General features: G+C 43.1%; 4 protein-coding genes across 6 annotated transcripts in view; 2 read left to right on the top strand and 2 right to left on the bottom strand.

The window, feature by feature from the left end:
* c1r (complement component 1, r subcomponent) overlaps positions 1-2,082 on the top strand; it is a 5,387-nt gene extending 3,305 nt beyond the window's left edge. The window contains exons 5-9 of the mRNA XM_084158800.1: positions 165-299; positions 413-487; positions 585-790; positions 1,022-1,239; positions 1,611-2,082. Coding sequence (XP_084014926.1) covers positions 165-299; positions 413-487; positions 585-790; positions 1,022-1,239; positions 1,611-1,983 — 1,007 coding nt within the window. The 3' untranslated portion in view covers positions 1,984-2,082. The remainder of the gene's footprint in view (positions 1-164; positions 300-412; positions 488-584; positions 791-1,021; positions 1,240-1,610) is intronic.
* A 76-nt stretch (positions 2,083-2,158) lies between these two features.
* tapbpl (TAP binding protein like) lies at positions 2,159-5,989 on the top strand. Of its 2 annotated transcripts, XM_084158776.1 has the most exons (9): positions 2,159-2,742; positions 3,152-3,364; positions 3,485-3,760; positions 3,962-4,162; positions 4,429-4,596; positions 4,896-4,999; positions 5,196-5,424; positions 5,666-5,733; positions 5,865-5,989. In XM_084158776.1, exons 1-8 carry the CDS (start codon positions 2,697-2,699, stop codon positions 5,731-5,733), a joined length of 1,305 nt encoding a protein of 434 aa, XP_084014902.1. In that variant the 5' UTR covers positions 2,159-2,696; the 3' UTR covers positions 5,865-5,989. The 2 variants fall into 2 exon arrangements, with proteins under 2 accessions (XP_084014902.1, XP_084014901.1); XM_084158775.1 differs by lacking the exon at positions 2,159-2,742 and having other exon boundaries at positions 2,934-3,364.
* An 88-nt stretch (positions 5,990-6,077) lies between these two features.
* LOC311127046 (vesicle-associated membrane protein 1-like) lies at positions 6,078-13,294 on the bottom strand. Its single transcript, XM_084158796.1, has 5 exons — positions 13,232-13,294; positions 11,778-11,928; positions 10,454-10,612; positions 9,375-9,426; positions 6,078-8,207 (listed from the first exon to the last, which is right to left on the bottom strand). Coding segments are annotated over exons 1-5 (381 nt in total). The 5' UTR covers positions 13,234-13,294; the 3' UTR covers positions 6,078-8,190.
* A 1,415-nt stretch (positions 13,295-14,709) lies between these two features.
* Positions 14,710-17,105, bottom strand: LOC311127045 (large ribosomal subunit protein mL51-like). Of its 2 annotated transcripts, none has more exons than XM_084158794.1 (4): positions 16,905-17,105; positions 16,518-16,606; positions 16,096-16,203; positions 14,710-15,360 (listed from the first exon to the last, which is right to left on the bottom strand). In XM_084158794.1, exons 2-4 carry the CDS (start codon positions 16,597-16,599, stop codon positions 15,164-15,166), a joined length of 387 nt encoding a protein of 128 aa, XP_084014920.1. In that variant the 5' UTR covers positions 16,600-16,606; positions 16,905-17,105; the 3' UTR covers positions 14,710-15,163. The 2 variants fall into 2 exon arrangements, with proteins under 2 accessions (XP_084014920.1, XP_084014921.1); XM_084158795.1 differs by having other exon boundaries at positions 16,755-17,103.
* Between the last annotated feature and the right edge of the window lie 5,849 nt (positions 17,106-22,954).

Here is a 22,954-nt window from a genome sequence, read left to right as displayed (position 1 = left end):
TGCCACAGTGAGTCACAACCATAGAAATTGATTATATTTCTATGATCACAACCTAATACAGTCAAGTTCCACATTAAACACAGATGTATTTTGGTTTCTCTCTCTCTTTCTCTCTCTCTCTCTCTCTCTCTCTCTCTCTCTCTCTCTCTCTCTCTCCTGTGCAGTAATTGACTGTGGGGAACCTGAAGCATTGTTGAATGGAGGGGTAAAGTTCATATCTGGCTCTCAGAACCAGTACCTCTCCGTCATTCAGTACCACTGCAATGAACCTTTCTACTCACTCCTTGGAGGAGCAACTGGTGAGATGTTTAACTATCCTTCATCAGTCACACACATTTGCTCACTAAACAATAATATTTTTTTATTTAATTTGTGTTGACAACCACTCTATGTCTGTCTGTCTGTCCTTCAGTGAGCTACACTTGTGCAGCAGATAGAAAGTGGAGAGACAACCTTGATACCCATGTCATTCCCTCATGTATCCCAGGTAACTCCTTAAGTACCATTTTCTTTACCATATCCCCCAAATACCATCCTGTATGTATTTGTGTGACCCTCATCACTACTTTACCCCCCACCCCCAGTCTGTGGCCAGCCCACGGAGCCCATCTCAGGCTTTCAGAGGATCATGGGGGGAGACAAAGCCCCAGACAAAACCATACCCTGGCAGGTGATGCTCAGTGTGGACGGAAGCAGAGGAGGGGCCATTGTGATCGGGGACCGCTGGATCATGACTGCAGCTCATAACCTGGTGCAACAGGGCACACCTGTGCTAAAGGAGAAACTTCGGGTAGGTAGATTGTGACACGTACCCATCAATTCATTGGACACTGGAGAACAAAATAATTTCCTGCTTATGTTTTTAAAGGTATAGTAACTACAGGCAAAGAGAAGCCTTCAGTACTTTGGTAAAGCCACCACAGGCTAACGTTTGAATTACGTGTGTAGAAGTCCTTCAGTGATGTCAGATTTTAAGAAGTTGAAGATCTATTCTGAAGTTGAATTCTGTTTTGATTTCAAGGTTTTTGTGGGAGACAATGATGCAGAAAAACTAGCAAAGCTCACCCCTCTTGGTGTCGCCTCTCTCCACCCCCACCCTGAATACAATAACCCAGTTGATGCAAACTACAATCATGACATTGCCCTGATAAAACTCCAACAATCACTCACATTCCACGCTGCCATTATGCCATTGTGTCTGCCACCAGAGGGCGCTACATACACCAGTGGCCAGATTGGGTGAGAACCAGACTTGTCCTGTTCGTTATTAAAAATGAGAAAGCTGAACATCAATATGAAAATGTATGTTATTAAAGACATAAATAAGAACACAAAGAGGAAGTCCATTTTGAAGGGATAGATAGACCCACATTTCATAATGTGTTAATTTTTGTTATGGAAGTAGTCTATGCGCCAAGGGTGCAACCTACAATTTTCATGAACTTCTTTTTGAAATCCTTGAATTCCATTGCAAAATCTAAAGTAGTCTAAGTGCACAACCAGTCCTTAGCAGTCCATAGATCATCAATGTTCAAAAAAGTTAATGAATGTAACACAATCGTTTTCTGAGTAACTCCTTGACCTCTTTCCTGACCTCTTTCCCTTTTCAGTATGGTGTCAGGCTTTGGCATTAAAGAACATGACATCATTGCCAACGAGCTCAGGTATATACGCCTACCAGTAGTGGGTGAGGATACGTGCCAAGACTCTGTCAAAAAAGCAAAAGCAGCAACGCCAACAACGAGGATCCCTCTTCTGACAGACAACATGTTCTGTGCCGGAGTACCTGAGGGGGGCAAGGACTCCTGTATGGGGGACAGTGGAGGGGCGTATGTCTTGAAGGATGATAGTACTAAACGTTTTTGGGCTGCAGGTATTGTCAGTTGGGGTGTGGGTTGTGGTCAGAGTGGTAGATATGGAGTGTACACCCGTGTGGCTAAATACATTGGCTGGATCAACAAAACCATGGAGGACAATAAGTAAATATATAGGTGAAGATAACGAGGGAAAGAGAACAGAAATACCGATGTAATTTTAATTCAAGTCATGCTTTATGAATCCAAATAAAGCCCTAACGTTTCATCTCTGCTTTTCTCGTGTGTGTTTGTGTGTGAGCGTGCGTTCCTGTTTGCGTGTTTGTGTCTGAGAAGAAAGATAGAACGAAAGATAAGAGCTTCGACAATTTTGTGCTTGTGGACACACATTTCTCTTTGCAACCAATGAGGAATTGCGTTATTGCTCTGTGATTGGAGGATATGCAGAAAAATGAACAACTCTCTTTCACTTTCATTCAGCAACGTTTCTCAAAATTCTACAATGACGCACCTGCGTCAAACGCTGAAAACAACCTATAGCTCAATGGAAACAACACATACGCTGGAAACATGGCATATATTAATCGGTGTTTGTTAAAATTAATACGTCTGATAAATCTTTAAATATTATTTCAAACTAATGACGTTCTACGCGAACATTTAGTTGACCATTTTACTTTATTTATTTGGTTTACCTTAAAACAAAAGTGAAAGTAACTTCACTGTAAAACAGCCTAACATTTTAACTGTCTCTAAATTGTATTCTTATATCTTCGACTTTGATTTCGAGGGTGGTCATTAATTAAATTATGAAATTAGGGGTCTATTCTGTATATTTATGAAAGGCCTGTAATTACTGTTGACTAAAAAGCGACTGGAAAGATGCTTGAAATCCTGATTTTGGGGTATTTGATTACATGCGTTTCTGGTAAGAACATATTTTTTTCACTCCTGACATTTTCTAAACATGAAATGACTGTATATTCTGGACATTAGTCAGCTATGTGTGTTGTTTTATATGCTTTGTACAAAATAATAAAATGCAGGACGACAGGGATCTTTATAAACGTAGCTCTTTATTAACTAGCTATAACTGGCATGTTCATGTGTCTCCGGCCATGATCATCTTTTTAGAGATGACCTCACCACCTGGGTGGTCTTAACCAATCATAGCGCAGTATGCATCCAATTACAATTCAGTATGCTGACACATGAATATTACACTATGCTCACATTCCTGCTCCTAATGCCCTCTCCTCGTCCCTCTCTCTCGATCCTGTCCTGTCCTCTCACTCCTCATTCTCTCCCCCTCCTCCCCTTCTCTCCCTCTCTCTTAGGGAAGGGAGGAGCAGACGTGGTGCTGTCCTGTTCTCTGGTGGAGGAGGGTAGTGGGATGGGGGGAATGGGAGGTGGGGCTCTCTTCAGCCGCACCCCAGCCACGCTTGTCCTCAGAGACCTGGCCGTGACCCCTGATCTTTCACCTGATACTCTGACCCCCTTCAACCCTCCCGCTGTCCCTGATCCTGACAACATCATCTTGGAGGCTAAAGGTTAGTTCATCATCAGGTTATCTTTTGTACAATAGAGTTACCTGATGGAATGACCTTCTCCCTCCCCTCACACCATCTCTTTCCTGCACTCCCTCCCTCCACCTCTCTGCTCTCTGATAGTTGAGTCTCCTGAGATCCCAGAGGCAGACCTGCTGCTCCATGCTGACTGTAACGAGCAGGAAGTGACATGTGAGATCAGCCGCTACTTCCCCCGTAATGCCAAGGAGGGCTCCACAGAACCAGCCTATTTCATTGGCTCCTTGCAGATAGAGGGGGGCGGGCTCAGCCTCACATTGGTCCTGCAGACACTGCCACTGGACCAATCAGATCGTCTAGCTCTCATGCAGAGCAAACTGGAACTCCCCCTCAGCCAATCAGGAACTTTGCTGACTGAGGGTGAGACAAGAAGGTTATTATCATACTTCTGGTAGTATGCCTGTTGTAGACTAGACGTGTCATATTGTAATGATGTATAACACTGTTACTCTCTCTCATTCTCTCACCCCTGCCTCTTTTCTCATCACCCCTCTTTCTTTCTCTACTTTTCACTTGCTTCTTTCTCCATAATCCATTCTTTCTCTCTCCCGTCTTCCCCAGTGGTGTTCCTGGTGTTCTCTCGCTCGCAGTCCCATTCCGCTCCTCTAGGGGGCGTGGCCCTCCTGGACTGTGGCTTCAGGCAGCAGGCCCCACCCCCAGGGCAGGAGCTGGGTCTTGAGTGGCGGCTGCAGCACAGAGGAAGTGGGAGGAAAGTGCTCGAGATTAGGGCGGAGCAGACGGAGACAGAGGAGGGGCCAGCAGGTGAGAGAATAAAGGCATTATTTAAGTAGTTATGATGGTGCTATAAGTGTTGGATGAGTTGGGCCTACTTACCATCACAACATAAAGTGCATTAGGACCTCCATGGTCAACATTCCAACTTTATTATCCACCCAGAGACGGAAAATACAAATGTATTATTGCTGTCATAGCTAGGAACCCAGAGGTTTACTGAAGGATTACTTTGAGAATTGGACATAATCTTTCGCCTCGTCATACTGTTTTGGCATTGTTTTTTCCTCCTCAAGTACACGTGGAGAGGGAGGGTTCGAGTGTGGATGCCGCCCTGCTGGTGGGGCAGGGTAATGCGTCTCTGACTCTGGCCAGACTGAAGGTCTCTGACGAGGGGACCTACATCTGCACCGTCAGCACTGGACTGTACCAGGCCCAGCAGGTCATACAGCTACACGTCACACGTAAGTCTCTCTAAGAACCCTTGTGATTGATTGTCTCTTTACATAGGCAGCAGGTAGCCTAGTGGTTAAGAGCATTGGGAGCCGAAAATGTGAAAAATCTGTTGATGTGCCCTTGAGCAAGGCACTTAACCCTAATTGCTCCTGTAAGTTGCTCTGGATAAGAGTGTCTGCTAAATGACTAAAATGTACATAATTTCTCTACACATATGAATATGCGTTTATTACATTAGGTGTCTATGTCATGTGTGACATAGTGTGCACACTATTCACATCTAAATACAAAGTCTCTCTGTCTTTAGAACCTCCTCATGTTTCTCTCTCTGAGGAGAAGCTGGTATTTCGGGATGAGTTGCCCCAGAAACTGAGCTGCCACTGCAAGAACTACTACCCTCTGGATGTCCAGGTGTGTGTCTGGTGCGGTCGACCAATGAAATATCCAGTCATTCATATTCACAGATACCACTGTTTCAAAGTGATTAGCACACAGTGATTAGATGTCTAATACAATCAGAAGGTCATTGGTAGGCCATCATACAGTACTAATAATATGGATATCCTAAATATTACAGACATTATACTGAGACTCTCTTCTCTCTCAGATGGAGTGGTTCTCCGTCTCCTCTACAGACTCAGAGCCTAGCGTCCTATCAGAGCAGGTGTCTCTCTCCAGCCATCGGCAGCACAGTGACAGGACCATGTCCATCTCCTCCCACCTCACCCTGCACCCCTCCGCCTTCCCCCCTGGAACCACGGTCACCTGCAGAGTGACCCACCCAGCCCTGGATACACCCCTCTCCCTCAGCCTGACAGTAGAGCCACCTGAGCCAGGTAGGCTGCTACAGACACAGGCGTGAGAGGACAATCAGAAATTAGGTGCACATCAGCATTGCCATAAGGGTCACGTTCATTAGGTGTGAATGGACAACTAAAATAGAATGAGTGTTCTTATCAGGCAGGTTCAGATACTGCTCCTTTGCTAAATGTTTTCTCCTGTTTGGTGCCTGCTGACTGTGAGTCATTGGGAGAACCTGAGCAGAAACAAAATATTTGTCTTAACTGTTCCCTGTAGATTCCTACTGGATGGTCCTGGGTTTTCTGGTCATCACCGTTCTGTTCTTCTACCAAGTGATGAAATAGGTAAGTTCCCCATGCTTCCTATGGACCTTGTATTTTTAACTATTGTTAGTAGTAAGACAACAGTAGCCTAGAGATGCGAAGCAGAGTTCCAACCTAATTCACAGACTTTCTTCATTCTTGGATTCTTTCAGGGTCGCAGAGACATGGTATCTGAAGCTGTTGAAAACCAATGTCTTAAGGGTTGCTGTAATGTCAATTACTGTTGTACTATAAACAGTTGTACATTTTCTTCAAATAAATGTTTTCTTTAATAGTATCATTGGTGTTTTTCTCTGAATCTGGAGAGACAGTGTGGTATTATACGTGTTCATTTTCACTCCAATGATAAAGGGGTAGACACACAATAATGTTGATGATTTTCTTTATTAGCATCAAGTGGTAAGCATGCATTTAAAGAATTCTCATGATCCAGTTGTATCTCTCGCAGTATTATCATGTTGTATAATTTCTTTACCTAATAATATTATTGCACAATATTATTAGATCATTGTTTTGAGTAATCACCACTATTTTCATTCATAAATGCAATTTACACATAGCTATTTTTCATATTTTTTACAATGTGTCAAACAATCCCTCTGTATCAACCATTGAGAGGAAAATGATATTTTCTGGAATATCCAACACCAAAAGTAAAATATAAACTAACTAAAAAACACATTTTCAGGAGCAATAGTCTGGTTTATGGTACTACTTGTACGGTACTACGGTTTTCGTTTTTTTCCCGTCAGAATACTACTGTAGCAACCATTGTTCTCTGGTCGAGTATTAGTTATTTTGAAAGCATGTGAACAACAAAAATTTGGCAAACTCTTGAGCTTCATTGCATTGCATACGCATTAGTTATTAATAGGGCACATAGATACAGTTGCCTATACACAGTTCCTGAAAACCACAAAACAAAATAAATGTACAATAGGCAGTTAGTTTCAGAAATGGCAGATACATAGGTCACACAAATAGGCAAAACTATGGACATCGTCTGCCATGCAAGTCAAGTAAGACACAAACACTACTTCCATTGGGCCTATAGGCTGCTGTAGGAAACAGCCTATTGGCTACTGTAGGAAACAGCCTATTGGCTACTGTAGGAAACAGCCTATTGTAGGAATTGGCCTATTGTAGGTAACAGCATATAGGCTACTGTAGGTAACAGTGTGTGTGTTTTTGTTGGTTTGATGGGCAGGAAGTGGGTTATTTGGGGGGTTATTTGGTTATGTCCACTCTCCAGATAGGGAACAGTCTATTGAACCATTCCTCCCTAACCCTGTACCCTCTCTACTAGAACGTACAAGAGTGTCTGAACACAACCACAACACAGTAAAGCTGCTCACTAATCAATCAAAAATGTACTATGCAGTGTTATTACACACTGACCTGCCTATAGGTGTGTCGAGAGTTAATACTGTATAGACCTTTGTCTGCACTCCTGAAAGAATACTCTATTTATGTAGGTACAGATTGTCTGTTTGTGTTTGTCTGTCAATGTCAATCTAGCTAACTGTCCGTCTGTCTGTGGTACAAGAATAAAGATATACTAAAAGTCAGTGTCCAAAAAGTCGTTTCTGCCTTTTCCAGTATCCTTCCTGGCTTTTCTTATTCTCTCTCTCTCTCTCTCTTAAACACCACAGTCAGTGAGTGAGAGAAAGAGGGAGGTAAAGGAAAGGAAAAGGCCAGTCAAGGCATATATCAACTAAACCTGGAAAAAGCTACTGGCTACACTGATTTGGATCACAAGTACACACACACACACACACAACAAAATGATCATAATCTTAACCATGACCTTGTATTAGTAAGTTGTAGTAATAATGGTAGTGGTAGGAGGTAGGGGATCAGGAGGGGTTGTTAGGTACTGTATGTAAGTATCAATTTACAAATGTAGTACGCTCTCCAAAAGGTAACATGGACAAGCTTTGGCGTATCTGGGATAGAAAGAACTGCTTCTCTGCTGTTCTCTCTCCTTGCACTCACTCTCTCTCTCCATGCTCTCTCTCTCTTTCACTTTTCTCTCTCTTCTCTCTCTCTCTCTCTCTCTCTCTCTCTCTCTCTCTCTCTCTCTCTCTCTCTCTCTCTCTCTCTCTCTCTCTCTCTCTCTCTCTCTCTCTCTCTCTCTCTCTCTCTCTCTCTCTCTCTCTCTCTCTCTCTCTCTCTCTCTCTCTCTCTCTCTACTGCACACTTCAATAATGTATGAGATGCAGGCAGGAGAGTGAGTGAGACAGCACGCCAAAACAGAGGAAGAAAGATGGATCAAGAAGAAGGGAAGGGCAGGACGACAAAGAGAAAAGAGAGCAATGACATCTACACACTACCGTCATGTTTAAGTGCTAGATGGAAGACCTGGTGTGGAGGGAGAAAGGGGGTAGGACTGGAGTTTGGATTTGTATCGATTTTGTTTTCTTCTTCCCTCTCCTATTTCGCTCTCATGTCTGTGTCCTTCTGCCACGCTGGGATAACTCAATAGAAGAAGTACACTATGAGAAAGAGGGAGGGGGAGAGAGAGAGAGAGAGAGAGAGAGAGAGAGAGAGAGAGAGAGAGAGGGGGGGGGAGATAGAGAGAGAGGGGAGATAGAGAGGGGGAGCGAGGGGGAGAGAGAGAGGGGGAGAGAAAGAGAGGGAGATAGAGAGAGAGGGAGATATAGAAAGGGAGAGAGAGGGGGAGATAGGGGAGGGGGAGAGGGGGGAGAGAAAGACAGGCAGATAGAGAGAGGGGGAGAGAAAGAGAGGGAGATATAGAAAGGGAGAGAGAGAGAGAGGGGGAGAGAGAGAGGGGGAGAGAAAGAGAGGGAGATAGAGAGAGAGGGATATATAGAAAGGGAGAGAGGGGGAGATAGGGATGGAGAGAGGGGGAGAGAAAGACAGGGAGATAGAGAGAGGGGGAGAGAAAGACAGGGAGATATAGAAAGGGGGAGAGGGGGAGAGAGGGAGGGAGGGGGAGAGAGAGAGGGAGAAAGAGATAGGGAGAGATCATTAAATAATTGGATCAGCAGATGTATGGGTTTCTAAATCACAAACTGAAGATACATCTAACAATGTGTGAAACAGCTAAATAATTATCTTTGCATTCAGTGGGCTACATCTAAATATTTGTTTCTACTGAATGACTGGTAACAGAGGCCTTATACTGTATCAATCATTTACTGTAATAAATTGTCATGAATTATTGACATAGAGTAGGCACTAGGAGACAGCCAGGGCAGACCTGGGCCTGTTATAAGTGCACACTGATTATAGCTGTGGCCTTCGCCTTAACATCTACTGCACTTGACTAGTATGGATGCAGAATCGCATTAGTGGAAACCAAGACTGTTCTCAGGGCAGGCCTGGTTGTAGCTAGATATTGTTAGCATTTTAGCTAACCCTAACCCTTTTCCTAACCTTAACCTAATTCTCCTAACCTGCCACGTTAATTCTCCTAACATGCTACGAAAAGTCACTTCTACTAGTCAAAACCGGCAGACCTACCCTGAGAGCAGTGTGAGTATCCGCTAATGCGATACAGAAGTATGGACATTCATTTAGTCATCTGCACAATAATTCATATGCCAAGAAATTTCCAAATTAAGTTTAAAAGACTAACTGACTACATGCGAGTGGGTATCAATTAATAGTAATAGGAGAAAGTGAATAATGGTACTTACAGAAAAGGACTCCGACCACAAGAACTCCAATGATACCCATAATGATCATCATCTAAAAAGAAAGGAAATGGAGAGTTAAGGAGTTTATTAATTATTATATTCTTATAGTTAATAAACCAGATCGATTTTCCTCATGATGATGAAACACATTATTTTTTTTCAGGGGTGAAGTCGCTGCGAAAAAACACACACACACACACACACACACCAACCCAGCACAATGATGACAAACAGAAAGCAGAGCATAACATTTCATCACACTCCCTTGTGTCCAGTCAGTGTATTTCTGGTGCTATTGTTATGCAATTCCTAGGAATAACTGCATGCTATTCAGTAGAGAAAACTCTGCAGTGCGAGCCTCCCTATTTCCCCATTCCCTGGAGCGTCGCTCCACTCGCCCACAGATGCTAATTAGGGGATTAGTACGCGGGAAAGGGGACAGCATTCCCGGGACAGACGCTGTGTGTCCGCCTCAGCGCCCTGCACCTCCATGGCTCAGTTGGTTGGTGGAGCATGGTACTGGTTGGTGGAGCACGGTACTGGTTGGTGGAGCATGGTACTGGTTGGTGGAGCATGGTACTGGTTGGTGGAGTGTGGTACTGGCTAGTGGAGCATGGTAGTGGTAGGTGGAGCATGGTATTGGTTGGTGGAGCGTGTTACTGGTTGTTGGAGCGTGGTACTGGTTGGTGGAGCATGGTACTGGTTGGTGGAGCATGGTACTGGTTGGTGGAGCATGGTACTGGTTGGTGGAGCGTGGTACTGGTTGGTGGAGCATGGTACTGGTTGGTGGAGCGTGGTACTGGTTGGTGGAGCGTGGTACTGGTTGGTGGAGTATGATACTGGTTGGTGGAGCATGGTACTGGTTGGTGGAGCATGGTACTGGTTGGTGGAGCGTGGTACTGGTTGGTGGAGCAAAACTGTCGCTTTGGATAGAAAGAGTTGGCTAAATAACCATATTATAATCATTATCAATATGACCATTACCTTGCAGTTCTCCTGAATATGTTAACTTTAAGTGCTTTTGGATGAAAGTGTCTGCTAATGTGAATGACGATATCATCATTGATCACTGTCATTACCTTTGCGTTTTTCCACCAGTATTTGCTCTTGAGTTTGGCTGCACAGCTCTCGAACTGGGAGGCCCCGGCCTGGAGAGCATCCGCTCTGTCATCCAGCTCCGACAGCTTCTGGTCCCTCTCCAGAACCTTGTCCACATTCACCCGCATAATATCCACCACCTGGAGAGGAGAGGGGGAGGTGGGGAGAGGAGAGGGGGCAGAGAGGAGAGAGGAAGATAGGAAAGGAGAAGAGGAGAGGAGAGGAGAGAGAGAGAGAGAGAGAGAGAGAGAGAGAGAGAGAGAGAGAGAGAGAGAGAGAGAAGGAGGAGAGGATGAGAGGAGAGGAGAGAAATAGAGGAGAGAAATAGAGGAGAGGAGGAAGAGAGGAGAGAGAAAAGAGGAAAAGAGAAGAGACAGGGATGGGATGGTTCTTTGAATTGACTGACAGCCCGAGCTATAGAAGCCCACATCACACAATTTAATACAGCATGAAACCATTCACAAGCTGCAGTGCAGTCCATTACTAAGATATATTGATCAACCATGTTATTTTCTTTATGTTAATAGCTAATATAACTTTGGCCATAGAAATAGAATATATAAAACATCATCATAGACAGCCATGTTGTATCATATGCTAGCCAAATTGTTATCGTGGGTATTGTATTTTGGAATACTTGTTACAACATTTCTCAGTGCTTCATTCATTATGCACACACTAAAAACACACAGCAATAAAATGACAAATTCATGTTGTCAGGTTGATGGAATATCATGTTGATCCCAGAAAGCCACACCCTGACGAAGGCTGCACAGCCAAAACATTACTGAAATAAATGGTAAAACAAATCAAACTGCAATGTAGAGTAGAGTAGACTAGACTATGCTACTCTATTTTTATATTTCCCAACAATCAAAGAACGGCACAAAGAAGCAATCTTTGTCCTTTCCTTTTCCATGAGCTCTGTTTCTACGGCTTGACTCATGGGCCGCATTTCATTCCAGAAGGTTGTTCCTTTACTTCTGCCCTCATTCCCTCCCTTTTTCATTGAATTGGATAGATGAAAGCAAAATGGGGGAAACTAGGTGGCGCTATTGCTTACACCAAGGAGAGTGAACAAGTGCAGAGCGGAGGGAGCAACTGGAAATTCAGCCCAGATCTGGCCTAATTGATGCTAGTTGTCTCACGCTGTGAAGTCAATCCAAGATTGACAAGCTAGTTACTTGCTGTAGTCTAAAATGTTGTACTGTATGGTTTGGGATGAGTGGGAGTACTGTTAGGAGCATGGTATCGATGCCCAGACCAGGTTGGTTGGTACTGTACGTGCGTGTCACACTACCTCACCTCCTCCACTTGGGCCTGTGTCTGTTGTAGCCTGCGGTTGCTGGAGGTGTTGGGAGGAGGGGGTGGGGGCCCTCCACCTGGGGCTCCGTCTGCTCCTGGGGCCCCTGGGGCTCCGGGAGGTCCAGCTGGGGGAGCAGCATCTGGGGCAGACCTGGGAAGGGGAGAGAGAGAGGAAGGGATGGATGGAGATGAGAAGAGATGGGAGGGCGAGGGGTAGGATAGGAGGAAGGACGGAGACAGGAAGAGGAAGATGAGGAAGGGTAAGAAAAATAAATGGGGAGATGAGAGGGGAGAGGAAGAGAAGAGACGGATGTGAGAGAGAGGGGGAAGGGGAGGAGCAGGCCATTTAACATTTCAGTAATTTAGCAGTCATGACTTAAGTGCATTCAGGCTGAAACAACTGCATTTTACAAGTGTTGTAAATAAAAGTTTTTTCAAAATATAAGCCTTGATAACAGTACTCAGTGATCAAAGAGATTCAGATTAAAATTTCAAAAACACAGCAGGACAAGTATAATGAGGGGAGGAGGAGGAGGAGAAAAGGGATAAAGTCAGAGTTGTACCTGAGAGAGAGAGAGAGAGAGCGAGAGAGAGAGAGAGAGAGAGAGAGAGAGAGAGAGAGAGAGAGAGGAAGAAGAGGAGGATAAGGAGAAAGGGAATAAGAGGAGAGAATAGAGAGAAAAGGAAGAAGGGTTAAAAGAGATGGGGCAAACAACCAATTTGGTTCAGAGAAGGATAAGGAGAGGGAGAAAGGGGAGGAGTGAGAGGGGGAGCGTTCTAACACAGACAGCCTCCATGGACTCCTCTGGGGGTGTTGGTCCTGAATCAGACTATTGAAATTAGCCAAATATACAGTACAGGCAATGTCATTCCATCCACCATATATATATATATATATGAAGAATATAGCCATCATTTGAAAGGCATGAACTTGTTCTATACTGCAGGTGCAGGACAATCTCATCCCAGATGCCATGCGTAGTACCCTACTGTATTTCCTACTGTAACAGGAGAGGAAAACATACATCCTGCACAGTCTTAGCCTCAGCTCAGACCAATCAGTTCACATTGATATTGATTTTCTAATACTTCACAGACATTTGATAACCTGGCAGTCCCTAGAACCATATGGTATAAAGAAAAAAAAACATCCTTTCAGCTGAAATATGACAATTATTAATTAAATTCATCAAGAAAAAAATGAATTTATTTTGAAGCCCAGAAGAGGACTGAGGGTAATCAACTACAGTAGACGAGATCCATTATTCAGAGCTGCTGTGACGGGAAAAGGACTTGCGTCAGCAAAATAAATAAAGCTAGAACAAATCAATAGAGCAAAGAAAGAGCCTAACAACATGATTTAAATACTCAACATATTAGCATATATCATGTTTAGTGAATAGAAAAAATGAATAGAATAAGTAAAAAAGAGGAAACCCTGCATTGATACTCACATCTTCTATGCAGCTGCTTGGAACTGACTCACTGTCAGTGAGCGGTAGGGGGGAGTGGGGGGGGGGGGGGCGAGAGAGAGAGAGAGAGAGAGAGAGAGAGAGCGAGAGAGAGACGAAGGGGGGGGGGGTCTGAAGTAAAAAAAAAAATTAAAAAAAAGAAGAAGCGAAATCACAAAAAAGCAATGGGAAAAATCTCTCCTGTCGTCCAAAGATGTCCAGAACCTCAGAGACTCGACTGATTAAATTGATGCGTTAATAACAAACGGATGCAGAGGCTGGTGCAGTAATCTCAAAGCGATGCTTTTGCACCGCAAGTCACCCCCAAAGTACCGCAATACCCAGGCAAGCGTCGGGTAATAATTCACTCGAAGAACGAATACACAGATTCTCAATTTCAAAGGAAAAATCAGTTTATAAAATCCATAAGAGATAAATCCAAGGCTGCTTGGCGAATTTCTTTAAATAATAAATCTATGCAAGAGAAGTCGTGATATTCCAAAGATGCTGAGTCGAGATGCTCAAAATCAAGCACGTTCCCCTTCAAAAGCTAAACACAACTGATTTCATGTTCCTTTAGATTACCCAATTATATACTTTCACTATTTTCCCGTGGTCGAATTTCAGAATTATCTAACACCACCGTGATTCCCCCTCTCCCGGCGAGTGTGTGGAAGCGAATCGGTGTGTATCGGTTTGTGGGTTAGTGCGGTAGTTTCGTTAGTGTGTGTGTGTGTGTGTGTGTGTGTGTGTGTGTGTGTGTGTGTGTGATGGCACTATACTGCAATAATGCGTCGCTCCCGTTCTCCTCTCTCTCCAGTTGGACTCATAACGATGGTGCGGTACCTCTTTCCCAGCCCCCTCCCTCCTCTCTCTTGCGCTCCCCTCTCTCTCTCCACACTTTGCAGTACTGCAGATTTCTCTGTGTGTCGGATAGCGCGGCAGGACGACACTGCGGTACATTGCTTGGTACAGAATGTTGACTCGGCTATACCCCCTCGGTTTGTAAGTGCTCCCTTCTCTACCCGGACGACTAGGCTTCTCACTAACCCCAAGTTATAGACTACCCTCTCCATATTATAATAGCTATCTGGCCCAATGTTTGATTTATTCCAGTTTCATCATGACCCCAACTCGGTTATTCCTCTTTAGTCCATGAATACAAAAACGAGAGGGGAGGCAGTGCGAACATTATTGCACAGCAGTGAGCTGTGGTATGGAGCAATATAGCCCCATTGGTTGCATTGAAAACGTGCTAGCCAGGCCGTGGGACAATTTAATATGGATATGGAGGGCTTAGTCAAGTATAATATTTGGTCAACTGATTGATTATTGAACACTTTATTCTGAGACAGAAAAAATGTATAACTTTCTCAATTACTGCTATAGGCACATTCACATGAATCAACAATTTAGGACAAAATGACTAACTACCTTAAGGTCAAATACTAATGCAGCCTTACAATAAACTCACTCAAATGTAATGACAAGCTTCTGTTTATTGTCATCTCACACAACACATGGTACACCCACAACATGACTTACATTAGTCCCCAAAGTGATCATATTTACAGACCATAGAGCATCAAACATTTGTGTATATTTCCACTTCTAGGAGTTCATATTGGTTCCAAACATGTATTTTACAGTTATTCGTGTTGATTTAGTGCTAACAACAATACTAAATGAATCCAACATTTTTCAGCTGTCTTTGATTTTTTTTTAAATGTGCAATCAACTTCCCATTACCCCAATATGGATATAAGAAAAGGAATGACTAACAAATGGTGAAAATGAGGGGATAATATACATCTAAGTGGCACAACTGAGTAGCGCACGTTTCTCCCTTTAGAGTCTGTATATGGTCCAGTGGGCGGGTTGTTAGTACAGTAGTAGTTTAGCATTGTTAGCCAGACCGCTCAGTCCCAGATCAGATCAGCGATGTTTCCCGAAGCGGTTGAAGTGTCGGTAGAGGAAGCGGATCCTCTTCTCCATGTCGTGTTTGTCCTGCGTCATCATCCTGTCTCCCACCATCCTTTTCTTCCTCGTCAGACGCTGCAGCTCATTGCCACGGAAACCCTTCACCCAGACCGGCCCGACGATCAGGTCCTTAGGGTGGGCTTTAAAGTCACCTACAGACAACGCGTTAGATGTAAGGCCTGTTATAGCAGTGTGTGTGTGTGTGTCTGCGTAGTTCGACACGTGTCAAACATTTTATTTAACTAGGCAAGTCAGTTAAGAACAAATTCTTATTTACAATGACGGCCTACCCTGGCCAAACCCGGACGACACTGGGCCAATTGTGCGCCGCCCTATGGGATTCCCAATCACGGCCGGGTTGTGATCCAGCCTCGAATCGAACCGGGGTCTGTAGTGACGCCTCTAGCATTCAGATGCAGTGCCTTAGACCGCTGCGCCACTCGAGAGCCCTACATATTGGTGAACAGTGCCATGGTGCTGAAATGGGTCAAACTCCATAGAAACTGAACAGCACTTGTGGACAGAGGCATGTTTCTGAAACTGAAATTGTTTTAGCCTCGTAGATAGGGCAGTACTTGTGGACAGTGCCATGGTGCTGAAATTGGTTTAATACCAAAAAGACTGCACTGTACCATTTTGTATCAACTGGCTATATGGCAGAAGCCTTACATTACATTTTTAGCAGGGGGCAAAAGTGAAATATTTTCAGCATGTGTCTATTTTCATATCTACCTGGTAACCAAGAGTAGATTTTAAGTTAGTTCAGAGGACAGTGTCATGTTGCTGAAATGGTCCCATAGAGACTGGGCAGCATTTTCATAAAGATATGAAAGTCATGACATCTGGTCAAATGAGCTATGATTTGAAGCTGATAACTTCCCAATTACCAAAAATTCCTATGTTGTCATAAACCCCAAACATGCTCCTCTTCTCAGTCCACCTGTCCACCTTCTTCAGCTCAGGAATGGCATTCATACGGACTGGACAGCACACACCTGAAACACACACATTTTGATTTCATTAGCTGGGCTACTTCCAGTACCAATAGACTGTTAAATTGACAAGAAGAACTATAATAACGACTGTATTGGAAACTGCTTAGCTACAGTATAAACAACGATTGTTTGACACCTAATGTATCAGTGTCCTGTTTGTAGTACACACATTAAAACGGATAGCCTTGGTACGACATATCAAATTCACAGGGCCCTGGTTGGAAAATTGTGAGAACGCAAAATAGTCCTATCATTATGACATTTACAGCAGCTACAAAACATTGCAGCTGAATTGCAATGTATTATACACCTACCAGTGCTTATCTGTCTGGTTGTTTGTAGTGTGGAGTGGTAAAGAGACACCCCAGCCTTCAGCAACCCTCTCAACAGAGACATGGCTCACCTGAAATACACAGAGGTCCTCAATCATTATGGAACAGTAAAATTGCTAGCTAAAACTTACTAACGTTAGCTAACTAAATAAGAACATGTACAGTACAGCGCACACACAGCTACACGACCAACATATTGCTACAGCCTAGTAACTTTACCTAGCTACTAGTGTAATATTTTGTACAACGTTTGCAAAAACAAGAGGTAGCTACTGTAGCTAGAATAAAATGCGGTTCCTCTTTGCCTACAAGTTGACCTAGCTAAGCTAGCCTAGCCAGCTAGCGTAGCAAACAGCCAATACTGTTTACCTGAAGCGTTGCACGTCTTTATGACCTTATATTCGTCAAGCTAATATGATAATACAATTAAATACAAAACAAAGGGACGCATTTGTAGCTGTTCATTAACTATAGACAAATTGAAATTCACTTTTTAAAGCTTTGACATGTATAAAGTCATGCATGCCATACGGGCACCTCCATTTCACTATTATTCCCAAAATGCAACGCGCATTTACCGTAAAACTCCTAAACATCCCCATCAACAATTATCTGTTCATAGGGCTCTCCTTTTGTGTAGGCCTACAAACTGAACTACTGTAGACTACATTTTATCCACTAGGTGGATACATTCACTTCATACATTTTTCCCCACCACATACGCATAAACACTATTAAGACACGCTCACACCCTGTGTTGGTTTCAGTATTACTATAACAAAAACAGCTGAATGGAATAAGGCGTCTGTTTCAAAGAAGCAAGCGCAGCAGAAATTTATTCGGTCTAATTTTCAGTTCTGCTTTGACGTCAGTGTCCTTCGGCGGGAAATAAAAATGAAAAACACATATTACTAAAAATATAACATTCCACTGATGGCCCTACACCTATATTGACTTCTGATACTCATGCATGCCCAAATGTTATGATAATATTGCAGGGTACTGCATGTTTTGGAAAATCTACGGGCCAGGTTTACAAAGCAGTGCAATGTATAGGAAATACCATTCTGGAACGTTTATATGAAGAATGTCTCATGTTATATGCCAGAGGAGATAGCCTATCAATAATAACTTGTGATATGAATGATTATTGTGGATAGGTAAGAAATGTTTTAGTTTTTTAAAATATGCATTAAAAAAACACCAAAACCAAGTATTTAAAAACCAAAACATTCAAACTCTAAACAGTTTGAGAGAAGAATAGCTGCATTTATTGAGACTTTACAGCCTGGTGTATCATTGTTCCACATGACTGGCTTTTTGGAATTATTATTTGCACACACAGTGTACTGTAGATACCTGAAGACTTTCAGGTTCAATGTCTGGATTAAAAATCAGCTGAACAGACAGAAAAATCTATTATACAGTGCCTTCAGAAAATATTCACACCCCTAAATTGTGTTACAGCCTGTATTTAAAGATTTTTTGTAACTAAAAAATTACATTTACATAAGTATTCAGACCTTTTACTCAGTACTTTGTTGAAGCACCTTTGGCAGCGATTACAGCCTCGAGTATTCTTTGGTATGATGCTACAAGCTTGGCACACCTGTATTTGGGGAGTTTCTCCCATTCTTCTCTGCAGATCCTCTCAAGCTCTGTCAGGTTGGATGGGGAGCGTTGCTGCACAGCTATTTTTAGGTCTCTCCAGAGATGTTCAATCGGGTTCAAGTCCGGGCTCTGGCTGGGCCACTCAAGGACATTCAGAGACTTGTCCCAAAGCCACTCTTGCGTTGTCTTGGCTGTGTGCTTAGAGTCGTTGTCCTGTTGGAAGGTGAACCTTCGCCCCAGTCTGAGGTCCTGAGCGCTCTGGAGCAGGTTTTCATCAAGGATCTCTCTGTACTTTGCTCTGTTCATCTTTCCCTCAATCCTGACTAGTGTTCCAGTCCCTGCCGCTGAAAAACATCCCCACAGCATGATGCTGCCCCCACCATGCTTCACTGTAGGGATGGTGCCAGGTTTCTTCCAGATGTGACGCTTGGCATTCAGGCCAAAGAGTTTAATCTTGGTTTCATCAGACCAGAGAATCTTGTTTCTCATGGTCTGAGAGTCCTTTAGGTGCCTTTTGGACTGTCATGTGCCTTTTACTGAGGAGTGGCTTCCGTCTGGCGACTACCATAAAGGCCTGATTGATGGAGTGCTGCAAAGATGGTTGTCCTTCTGGGAGGTTCTCCACAGAGGAACTCTGGAGCTCTGTCAGAGTGACCATCGGGTTCTTGGTCACCTCCCTGACCAAGGCCCTTCTCCCCCGATTGCTCAGTTTGGCCAGGCAGCCAGCTCTAGGAAGAGTCTTGGTGGTTCCAAACTTCTTCCCTTAAAGAATGGTGGAGGTTTTTGCTCTTATATAGACAGGTGTGTGACTTTCCAAATCATGTCCAATCAATTGAATTTACCACAGGTGGACTCCAATCAAGTTGTATAAACATCTCAAGGATGATCAATGGAAACAGGATGCACCTGAGCTCAATTTCAAGTCTCATAGCAAAGGGTCTGAATACTTATGTAAATAAGGTATTTCTGTTTTTTATATTTAATACATATGCAAACATTTCTAAAAACCTGTTTTCGCTTTGTCATTAAGGGGTATTGTGTGTAGATTGATGAGGAACATTTTTTATTTAATCAATTTTAGAATAAGCCTGTAACGTAACAAAATGTGGAAAAAGTCAAGGGGTCTGAATAGTGTCCCCCCCTCCCTCCCCCCACGTCTCAGCCTCCAGTATCTATGCTGCAATAGTCTATGTGCCGGGGGGCTAAGGTCAGTCTGTTATATCTGGTGTAATTCTCCTGTCTTATCTGGTGTCCTGTGTGAATTTAAGTGTGCTCCCTCTATTTCTCCCTCTCTCCCATCCCGGAGGATCTGAGCCCCTAGGACCATGCCTCAGGACTACCTGGCCTGATGACTCCTTGCTGTCCCCAGTCCACCTGGTCGTGCTGCTGCTCCAGTTTCAACTGTTCTGCCTGCGGCTATGGAACCATGACCTGTTCTCCGGACGTGCTACCTCTCTCTCGCTCTACCACACTTGCTGTCTCGACCTCTGAATGACCCTGCTGGTCATCTATGCACATTTGAACATCTTGAAGAACAATCTGGCCTTAATGGACATGTACTATCTTCACCCGGCGCAGCCAGAAGGGGACTGGCCACCCCTCAGAGCCTGGTTCCTCTCTAGGTTTCTTCCTAGGTTCCTGCCTTTCTAGGGAGTTTTTCCTAGCCACTGTGCTTCTACATCTGCATTGCTTGCTGTTTGGGGTTTTAGGCTGGGTTTCTGTATAGCACTTTGTGACATCTGCTGATGTAAAAAGGGCTTTATAAATACATTTGATTTATTGATTAAAGTGTTTACATGACTATTGCCATACTCAGCCTACTTATATAATTAGTTTAATATCGAATTATTAGTGTGCATGTAAACATACTCAATGATCAACAAACAATTTGACAGAGCTTGAAGAATTTTGAAAAGAATAGTGGGGCAGTTGCACAATCCAAACTCTTAGAGACTTACCAAGGAAGTAATTGCTGCCAAAGCTGATTCTAACATGTCTTGACTCAGGGTGTTGAATACTTATCTAATCAAGATATACTGCATGAGTGTTTTTTTTATTTTTTGTTTTTTTACAAATGTTAGAATTTTTCTTCCACTTTGACATTAGAGTATTTTTGGTAGATCGTTGACTAAAACTTACAATTAAATATATTTTAACCCCACTTTGTAACACAACAAAATGTGGAAAAAATCAAGGGGTACTTTCTGAAGGCACTGTAACATCCTTTTAGCAGACAGAATCTAGCTTATCTCATCACTCATCCGCCTCCTCTCAGCTGCCAGTAAAATGCTGGCCATATCAGCCTACTGATATGGCCAGACTTGGTTCAAATGCCTTCTTTTTCATTTTTCTGTATTTATTTGTCTGTATATGTGTATGTATGTATATTATTTACTGCTCTAGGGATATAATTATTGTTTGGATAACCTTATTTACTATTATGTATTGATTGATTTTTCCTCTTTATGCGATGTGCACTGCAGAGAACACCAGAAGAAGAATTATCACTGAATTATCACAGTGAATTATTGCAATGTTTGTTTATGTGTCAATTAATCCCATAAGGGATGGGTTGCCAACTGGCAATTTCACACAAAAATAAAATGTCATTAATTCGTCAATTCATTCATTCCAATTTCATTCAGTGGTGCACTGTCAACTGAAGTGAAGTGTATTGAAATATTTCACAGCTCAAAGTTTTATTTGAAGTATACCTATATGAGCACAATTTAAATCGACCAACCACAAAATGCTAATTCAAATACAAATTCAACATCAAAATGCTATCCACAATTAAGAATGATTTGAACATTAATTCCTATAGTTTTGTAACATTAGTGTGCTGGAATGAGGGAGAGATTGAGTGATTTAACATGATGAGAGAGAGGGACAGGAACAAATGAGTTATCCTGTTGAAACGTTTTTACTGAAGATATCTAGTTTAAATATTTTCCGACTTCAGGCTGATTTGCATAGGTGTTTTTCGTCCTCATTGTCATCTATTGTTTCCATGTGAGGGGCATCTGTCTGTCTTTCCCTCATCACTGCCTAACTGTGTATTTAAATACAGTATGTACATTTAAAGATCAGCCTGAGGAAAGACCACCTCACAAATCTGATTCACAGACCCCGAAAGCCAGTGAGAAAGAGAGAGAAGGAGGGAGTGGGGGTTGTGGTCCCAATGTACTGACTGAGCCTCCAAATGTGGGCCAAAAAACACACAGCCTGTGATTTCAACAGGTTTACATTTCAATGTTTTTAGGTTTTGAATGGAGTAGTGGGGGAGGGGGTTGATAGATGAGATAAAAATATTAAAAGATGTATCCAGCACAGAGAGATTCACTGCTGTCTGAACCAGGGGAAAATATGTCTGCTACAAGAACACAAGCACACTTTGATTGATCTATCTATCTATCTATCATCTATCTGTCTGTCTATTTTATTATTTTTAGTCATTTAGCAGACGCTCTTATCCAGAGCGACTTACAGGAGCAATTAGGGTTAAGTGCCTTGCTCAAGGGCACATCACCACATTTTTCACCTAGTTGGCTCGGGGATTAGAACTAGCGACCTTTCGGTTACTGGCACAACGCTCTTAACCACTAAGCTACCTGCCGCCCCTTGTCTAACATCTGTCTGTCTATCTATCTGTCTATCTATCTGTCTGTCGGTCTGTCTGAAACTATAGAGCAGTAAAGGTGCTATGATGGGAACCTGATGCTATAAACTCAAATATTGTCCCTAAGCTTCAGAATAGCCCTGTATGACTGAGGCAGAGAGCGAGAAAGAGAGAGACGTAAAGGGAGATGGAAGTCACTATCATCATCATCATGTATTCTCTATCAAAACAATGCCAACCACCATTCAATGACTTGCATTACTGGAACTGGCCCTGTCCTCCCATGTATGTTGATTAGCTGGTAACTTACAGCAGTGAGAACTGTATGTTGATCAGTGTGGAAGGATACGGTGGTTAGATTGTGCACACTTTCGGCAACCCTGTGCTTCCTGTAAGTTACACTGAGAAGAAATACAATATATACACTAAATGCAGGGTTAAAATGGGGTCTCTCTGTCAATAGATATATAAATACTGTGTATTACATACAATACTGTATGTTTCTGATGATGTGATGTATGTTTTGTAATACAATGTTTTTTATACCACTCTGAACCAGTAAGGTAATTATAGGTAGAGTAACAGATCAAATTAAACTTTGCAGAACTTGAGCAGAGAGAGAGAGGGGGGGAGAGAGAGAAGAGAGAGAGAGGGGGGGAGAGAGAGAAGGGAGAGAGAGAGAGAAAGAGAGAGAGAGGGGGGAGGGAGAGAGAGAGGGGTGGAGAGGGAGAGAGAGAGCGAGAGTCAGGGGGAGGGAGAGAGAGAATCCGTGGGAGGGAGCATGTAGGCTTCCCTGTTTGTGTGGCTGTCTGACAGTTTCCATGTTGCGTCAGTGAGACTGACACAAACCGCATCAAAGACCGCCTCGTTGCTCATGTCACATGACCAAGAGAGGGACTACCTGCTTAGACACCTCCCTCTTCCCACCACTCACACCTACAGGCCTTTATATACCCAGCCCCAATTGACAGAAACACACACAACAACAGAGAGATCAAAGAGAGACAGAGGGAGAAAATACTAAGCTAGGTTTGCAACAAAAAGCTGTTGATCAAAACTTCAGCAGGAAGGAAACAAGAGGAAAGAAGAGACCATGTGGCAGTTTCTCCTCCTCTTGGGAACATCACTGTTAGTGACAGGTGAGATCTTACAGATGATCTGTAGTTTTTTTAATGAAAATGTGTTGCAA

This window comes from Coregonus lavaretus, assembly GCF_964263955.1.
Source record: "Coregonus lavaretus genome assembly, chromosome: 3".
NCBI classification, from domain to species: Eukaryota; Metazoa; Chordata; class Actinopteri; order Salmoniformes; family Salmonidae; genus Coregonus; species Coregonus lavaretus.
The sequence above is the reverse complement of the archived record's forward strand: the minus strand, read 5'-3'. Positions and strand labels throughout refer to the sequence as shown.

What these genes read in the sequence shown, in the direction of transcription:
- tapbpl (XM_084158775.1), top strand. Translation starts at nt 3,016, where the DNA reads ATGCTGACACATGAATATTACACTATGCTCACATTCCTGCTCCTAATG. An exon ending in GACAGAGGAGGGGCCAGCAG is followed by an intron (nt 4,163 to 4,428) that starts GTGAGAGAATAA and finishes TTCCTCCTCAAG; the next exon opens with TACACGTGGAGAGGGAGGGT. An exon ending in CATACAGCTACACGTCACAC is followed by an intron (nt 4,597 to 4,895) that starts GTAAGTCTCTCT and finishes CTCTGTCTTTAG; the next exon opens with AACCTCCTCATGTTTCTCTC.
- LOC311127046 (XM_084158796.1), bottom strand. An exon ending in CACAGGCCCAAGTGGAGGAG is followed by an intron (nt 10,613 to 11,777) that starts GTGAGGTAGTGT and finishes TCTCCTCTCCAG; the next exon opens with GTGGTGGATATTATGCGGGT. An exon ending in ACTGGTGGAAAAACGCAAAG is followed by an intron (nt 9,427 to 10,453) that starts GTAATGACAGTG and finishes CTTTCTTTTTAG; the next exon opens with ATGATGATCATTATGGGTAT.
- LOC311127045 (XM_084158794.1), bottom strand. Translation starts at nt 16,599, where the DNA reads ATGTCTCTGTTGAGAGGGTTGCTGAAGGCTGGGGTGTCTCTTTACCAC. An exon ending in AACCAGACAGATAAGCACTG is followed by an intron (nt 16,204 to 16,517) that starts GTAGGTGTATAA and finishes TGTGTGTTTCAG; the next exon opens with GTGTGTGCTGTCCAGTCCGT. An exon ending in TGACAACATAGGAATTTTTG is followed by an intron (nt 15,361 to 16,095) that starts GTAATTGGGAAG and finishes CGTTGTCTGTAG; the next exon opens with GTGACTTTAAAGCCCACCCT.